The sequence below is a fragment of the Gasterosteus aculeatus genome, chromosome 3, assembly GCF_964276395.1.
Source record: "Gasterosteus aculeatus chromosome 3, fGasAcu3.hap1.1, whole genome shotgun sequence".
Taxonomy (NCBI): domain Eukaryota; kingdom Metazoa; phylum Chordata; class Actinopteri; order Perciformes; family Gasterosteidae; genus Gasterosteus; species Gasterosteus aculeatus.
Genome location: NC_135690.1, coordinates 5,852,743 through 5,859,459, shown reverse-complemented (window position 1 = coordinate 5,859,459; position 6,717 = coordinate 5,852,743). Strand labels below are relative to the sequence as shown.

General features: G+C 41.0%; 1 protein-coding gene across 1 annotated transcript; it reads right to left on the bottom strand.

Annotated features, from left to right (window-relative positions):
• Nucleotides 1–1,244: 1,244 nt before the first annotated feature.
• On the bottom strand, nucleotides 1,245–6,498 carry cyp7a1 (cytochrome P450, family 7, subfamily A, polypeptide 1). Its single transcript, XM_040171215.2, has 8 exons — nucleotides 6,190–6,498; nucleotides 5,423–5,663; nucleotides 5,098–5,307; nucleotides 4,710–4,904; nucleotides 4,423–4,622; nucleotides 3,469–3,599; nucleotides 2,381–2,559; nucleotides 1,245–2,263 (listed from the first exon to the last, which is right to left on the bottom strand). Exons 1-8 carry the CDS (start codon nucleotides 6,270–6,272, stop codon nucleotides 1,961–1,963), a joined length of 1,542 nt encoding a protein of 513 aa, XP_040027149.2. The 5' UTR covers nucleotides 6,273–6,498; the 3' UTR covers nucleotides 1,245–1,960.
• Nucleotides 6,499–6,717: the final 219 nt, after the last annotated feature.

Genomic DNA, 6,717 nt, shown 5'->3' with positions numbered 1-6,717 from the left:
TGGTTCCTCCCCACACCTGAGTCCCCCTGGATCCTCCCCACACCTGAGTCCCCCTGGATCCTCCCTACACCTGAGTCCCCCTGGATCCTCCCCACATCTGAGTCCCCCTGGTTCCTCCCCACACCTGAGTCCCCCTGGATCCTCCCCACACCTGAGTCCCCCTGGATCCTCCCTACACCTGAGTCCCCCTGGATCCTCCCTACACCTGAGTCCCCCTGGATCCTCCCTACACCTGAGTCCCCCTGGATCCTCCCCACATCTGAGTCCCCCTGGATCCTCCCCACATCTGAGTCCCCCTGGTTCCTCCCCACACCTGAGTCCCCCTGGGTTCCACGTGCCCACATTCAAAGCTTCACACAAATATATCAACTGTAAAACAAATACCACATTCATGTTATTGGAGAGACACGGATATCATTTATGATGGTGATGAGATGTGCCACGTAGGACATTTCTACTGGTTATGGACATTGTTGATAATTATAAGTACTAGTTGATATAACAAAGTCAACTATGCACATGCACACAACTGAAACACGTGTTCACGTGTGTTTTGTTTGACCCACCCAGCTGAGAGTACCAAAGCATTGCACAATGTATTGTGAACATTGCACTGAATAGGGTGGGAAGAGCATGCAGTCTTCTTGTATATTGTATACGTGAATATACATTTCTTGAAAAAAAACTTCTGTTGTAAAATCAACTGTTTTTAGAAAAGATACCTTAGACCAAGGTCTACCATTGAATTTCCTCCAGAGCATTTTGCCACAATCCCCTGCTTTCGACATTATTACTTTTTTACATTAATAGTCAGTGTAGAGAGAAAAACAATGGGAGGTATGAGAAAGCTTTTATCTGACACAGACAAGAGTACCACTGTATTGATTTATTTTCTGTTCATACAGCATGAACACATCAACACGTGAATGTGGGTCGCACATTCAGGCGGGCAGGGAATAGTGTTCACAACGAATGCCCTGACGTCCAGGCTTCCAGGTTTATCACATTCTGCTCCAAAAAATACTTATGGTAACACTTATATTTATAAATGTGTGGTTCTTTAGTGTAAGGTTTTCTGTTTTAACATTGTACTGTGAATGTTTTACACTTTATGAGAAGCACCTGAATAGCCGCGTTGCCATGATTCTACTGAAAGGGTAGACAGCAGTGAAATGTGAAGGTTGGCACTGGCCTAATCAGACGCAAACACCACCGTGTGAGGATGCGAGAGAGCAAACTCCAAAGTTGTTGGAACATTTACTTCAAAGGGAAGTCAGTAAATGATAGGCTACTGATTACAGTAATACATTCATTGATAAAAATGGAGTTGGTCATGTACACGCTGCACTCAGCAATTTCACACTACAGAATAAAGTAGCTGGTGTGAAATATCAAAGTAATTAACAAGCGCTGACAGAGTGCAGAGTAGAGTTAATATGTGAACACTGTGGCTATAATGAATACGCAGGAAATGAAACAAATCCCTGCAGAAAGTTGTGTTAGTGAATTCCACAATTCGTGTTAGTATTTCAAAACCACAGAAATGAGAAATAAATGGAGCAACAACGTTATTGCATGTTAAGCCTATTGAGTGATGTACAACATACTTTACTGATAACATTTTCTGGACATTCCATTCCGTAATGATCATTTGAAAACTTGTAGCTTCTTGAAACGAATTTGCATTCAGTGATCAAATATTTGTACTCCTGTGTGAGGAGCAGACATTGAAACCTCAGAAGTCCTCAGGAATTTAAAATGTAAGTGGGAACTTTTACTCTGACATGCAAGATTTCTAACTGAGACAGGAAGTGTGTCTCCCAACAATATCAGATACACTGGAAGATTTTGAAAGCTTTTAAGACCCATACATGCAGAATATTTATATATACATCAAAGCATCTTCATTAACACCGTTAAATATACATATGTACAACATGACTTTTATCCCTCTACCTGCCTAGTGGTTCAATTTCAGCCTGTACTTAAAATCCACATCGTAGGTAGGCTGGAGGATTCCCAGACCGGCACGGGATTGGTCAAGAGGTGGGACTTTGATAGCAGGGTCCAATAGTTCCATGTCAAAGTAGGATAACACCAGAGTCAGAAACTGCTTGATCTCATAAAGAGCGAAAAATCTGCCGGGGCACTTGGTGACCCCCGAGCCGAAGGGCATGTTGAAGTAACGCAGCCGCCGGCCATTCCGGTAAAATGCATTTTTCTCTTGACCCTTCTCATCCAGGAAACGGTCAAACTTGTACTCCTGCAGGGGGATGAGGAGAAAGGAAGAGGGGAGGATGAGTTTCAGCAGTTCACAAATTATAGTGATGTGCTGAAGAAGCGTTTTTTTCATTAAGTAGAAACTATTTGGGAGTCTTACATGGGGATCCTCATAGATTTCTGGATCGAAGTGCAGCATAGGAGGATATAGTGCAATGACGTCATCTTTCCTGATACGGTAATCTTCTTGGTTGTCAAGGTGAAGCAGGAAGTCCTCCTTGGCAACGCGTACATTCATTGAAGCACTCGAAAGACGCATAGCTTCTTTGACGATGCTGTCTAAAGACAGAAAGTAGACAGAAACATGGAATGAAATAAATTAGGTCTATGATATTAGTTTAATACATTTCAAGGTAATAACTAGTGCTGGGCAACCATTAACCATTTTTATTGTGATTAATCGGAGTGTAATTCACAAAATTCAATAATAATTCAAAAGCAGAATATTGCGCACTTTTTGAATTATTATTAATAGACTATTTTTGCAAACACTTGCAAAAACACTTGCTTTTTACAGCAGTATTTCCTTTACACAGTAGAAGTTGAAATATACGAATAAAACTCAACTTAAACTTAATTGAATTAAAGGAGAAAAAAAAGTTACTCCCTACGATCATAACTTCATAGTTAACAAGTTGACATTCATAAATCTGTTTTCTTTTGTTTGGTTACGGGTTAAGCGTCTATATATCTACCAATAGTTGATATATCTATCAATAATCAATCTATCCATCAACAATCTATGGTCGGTTGCCCGTAGCCCGTGTCCCTATTAGAGTCGAGGTGTTCCAGCACTAAGGACACAGCTGGGTTTCACTGTGCAAGGACATTTTACTCAATGAGGTCCATGTTTGTTCTTGATTTACTTTGGAGAATCTCAGTCACAAAAAGAGATGCAGGTTATTAGTAACTTTGGTTGTATTAACTCCGGCATCTGGAAGAGATTTTCAAATGAAAATGGCCACTTAAGAGTATGCTACCTTTCTCCATTTTTCTGAACCATGCCTGTTCATTTTTTTATTTGGTTCATGTGAGGGCTGCAGCAGTCCTCATATGACAGTATGTGTATTCAGAGACAGTGAGTAACAGACCTTCAAATAATAGTCATTTTTTAAAACTGCATCAACGTGTGATAAAATAATGTCGTAATGTGTTTTTTTATTTCTAGTTATCTGCTTATTATCTTACCCATAACAGGCATGCTGTCCAGCTGCTCCCTTGTCAGATTTAGTGAAGGGTTGCTCAGGTTGGCCGTCAGCCCTGAACCCTCCAGAAGTTTCTGCACTTCCTCACGAGCTGCTTTCATAGCATCTGGGCTCCTGATGACAGATAGAGGAGTCTGATTCCGTCACTGTTAAATAATACTATTGACTGATAACTGTGGGAATAAATCATTTAATTCCATTGTAACACCACCATTTGCAAATATATAGATGTCTAAAAAGACGTTTTTATCCAACATGAGGTAGATGGAAATGTGGATGTGTACACATAAGTTTATTAAATATTTAAAATACTTTCATTTTCTGATGCTCTACAGGTGTACAGCATTAAACACATTAAAGTCAGCACATTGATGCCAGTCATTGCTTTATTTCAAATCTAATGTGCGGGACTACAGGCACATCTTTGTCCTATATCAATTCCATACAAATGAAATAATCTAAAACCACGACACAATTTATTTTGTGTGCCAATGAGGGGGTTTCAGGACAGAGGACGGATGTCTGCCGCATGGGTACACTGTACGCCTGTAAAGCCCAAATTTGTAATTTGCAATTTTGGGCTATCAAAAATAAAATCGATTGAATTGAATTGCGGCAAATTGTTGAAATTGAAATGCTAGACTAACGTTTGCTCATTACCATCATCAGTCAACATTTGGTATACTTTGTTAGGCCACTCAGAACAATACATTAGTTTTATGTGCAAGGAGACGTACTGTAATTAAGCATATTTATGTATGTGGCTAATTCTAAGACATGGAAGTTAGCCACCATAGCTCCTGACTGTTAGAAAAAACACAAGTTTTTGTGTTAATAATTTACCCCACTTGACATTTAACTGACAATAATAAGACAACAATGAAGAGCCATTGACAACTACAAATATTGAGCCTAAAGACGTATACAATCAACATACCTGATCATATAAAAGAGACTCCAGAAGGTAGCAGGAAGAGTGTTAGCCTGCGAAGCCCAGAGCAGAGCAACATGCGTCCTGGCTTTGCTCAAGTCATTGAAGGTAGATAAGGAGTCGTTTAGGATCATCCGCATAGAGATCAGATCAGACATGTTTTCCCTCTTGGACAGGTTTTCAGCATGCATGGTTTTTGCTAGATTCTAGACAGAGGAAAAAGACTTGGGTTTCTCTCATAGTTCAAACTGCTTGAGTTAGAAAACGCAGCAGAGAGGCGTTGTGGCACTAACCTCTCTAGCACTGTAGGCACTCTTGAAGACGTGGATGGGCAGGCCAGCCACCAATGCCGGGAATATCTTGTCAAACTCTTTGAAGTTCTCTAAAGCGTTTAGCACCAAGGCTTTCTGAGCCGCCTCCCTAGCCTGCCGTTTGTCTTCACCGTGCTCTTTACCAAACAGGGTCAGGTAGCCAGACTCAAACATCACCTGGAAGACAGAAGAAAACCAATTCCAAATTATAGGACTTTGGCGTATACAGTGTCTAATCTCGGGAACTGACTGTAAGTCCTTCTTGTGTGCTTTTGTTGCTATGTGTTAGTGCAGCTATGAAAATTGACTTTACACTTCTAGTGTCTTAAACTATATCTTATGAGTGGAAAGTCAAAGTCAATTTGCTAACCTTGTAGCAGAAGGCAAAGATGCCATCGGTCTCCCAGTGGTCCTTGCTAGGGCTGAGCGTGTCTGACCTCAGCATGACGTCCTGTAGGTGGCCCATCATAGACTCTATCAGGGAGGGCAAAGCCTCACCCTGCAAAGTCTTTAGAAAGGTTTGGTGAAGGTTCTCTGTGGTGTGGCCATGGCGAGGGTCAAAGCTGTCATGGCCAAATGCCTAGTGAGGGTAGGAAAATGAGTTTTAGGACCTCCTGAAATCACTATGGGGGAAGAAAAAAATATCCGGACAGAATATTGTATGAAAATTAGAAGATGAAATCTAACGAATGTACCTTGACAGACGTAGCAAAGTGGAACTTCCTCCAATCCAGGTGTCTCCCCTGTCTGATGACTGAATGGTAGGAGAATGGATCGCACAGGAAGTGAATGTACTGGCCTGCGATCTTGCAGGTGAAAATATGACCATACTTCTTCTGGCGGCTGCGTAGGAATTGAAGTGGGTTGGCCCCAAATTGCAGAGCACAACCGAGGTAGGGGATAAACCCGTTCTCAACTACAGGTTCACCTGGTTGCCTATGGACAAAAATAGAGATAGCAGACAATATTCAGTGAAGGGTTCTGTTGTTTGTCTAGAAAGAGGGGTTTATAATGATTACATCGATTCTGAATACAAAAAGTATTATTGACTGATTCGAACTATACATACAATATAAACTAATTCAGATCTTGTCAACGAGCCAAGTCTCCTTGAGATTGAACCTGATTCTCCCGAAAAAAACAACATTGTCCAAAACATTATGAAACAGTTACCAATGTGGTTGTGGTTAAATACCAAGCCTAAATGTAATTATAATCTTAAAATTATACATTTTACATTGGAAGCTTATCAGATTGTGTCAATAAGACCACGGTTTGACGACAACAGATAAGGAAAGACAGCACACTGGTGAAACGTCAGCCTACCAAAGAAATTCCAACATTCTTACAAAAGCTTTTGTTTGGTTTGCTCACATGTATACATACGTATGTCCTGGATACATAAGCTGCTACTAAATCGTGCCAATAAATTGCATCTAACATGTCCTATATCTAGTCTCACCTGTGTCGGATCCCCACAGCAAGCCATAAAAGACAGCAGAATCCCACCACTACTGCCCAGATGAGGGCAATGCTTATTATCATGGCAGTAGTTGATGAGGATGATGAGGATAAGAAGAAGAGCCAGCTTACTGACTGCTACTAAAGCTTCACACAGATCACCCCGACAGGAACAACAATTAAAATGTTACCCCAGGTTGCAGGAGTTTTCCAACCCAGAGACTATGAATGCAGAAGGGCACTGATTGTCAGTGCAGAGGGTGAACGTAGCCTGTGTGTGAGCAGTGTTGATTCATCCTAATGTGATGACAAGCAGAATGTGACAGCGTTATATACATGCTCTCTCCCTTAGGGCGGGACCAAGGGCTGATTCAAGGGAATGGCATGATATCATCCCTCGTCATTCACAGTCCCAAAAGTTCAACTTGTTGCGTAACATAATGATTGTCCTATCTGCAGGATTTTTATAGATAATGCTGCATGTATTGTCTTACTTGATTTTCAGCATTTCTTTGCTGAAATATAACAA

Excerpts from the sequence above, each read along its gene's own strand:
- cyp7a1 (XM_040171215.2), bottom strand. The coding sequence starts at position 6,272 with ATGATAATAAGCATTGCCCTCATCTGGGCAGTAGTGGTGGGATTCTGC. Across the intron at positions 5,664-6,189 it reads GCTGTGGGGATCCGACACAG|GCAACCAGGTGAACCTGTAG; the intron begins GTGAGACTAGAT and ends TTTTGTCCATAG. Across the intron at positions 4,905-5,097 it reads TCTTTGCCTTCTGCTACAAG|GTGATGTTTGAGTCTGGCTA; the intron begins GTTAGCAAATTG and ends TCTGTCTTCCAG.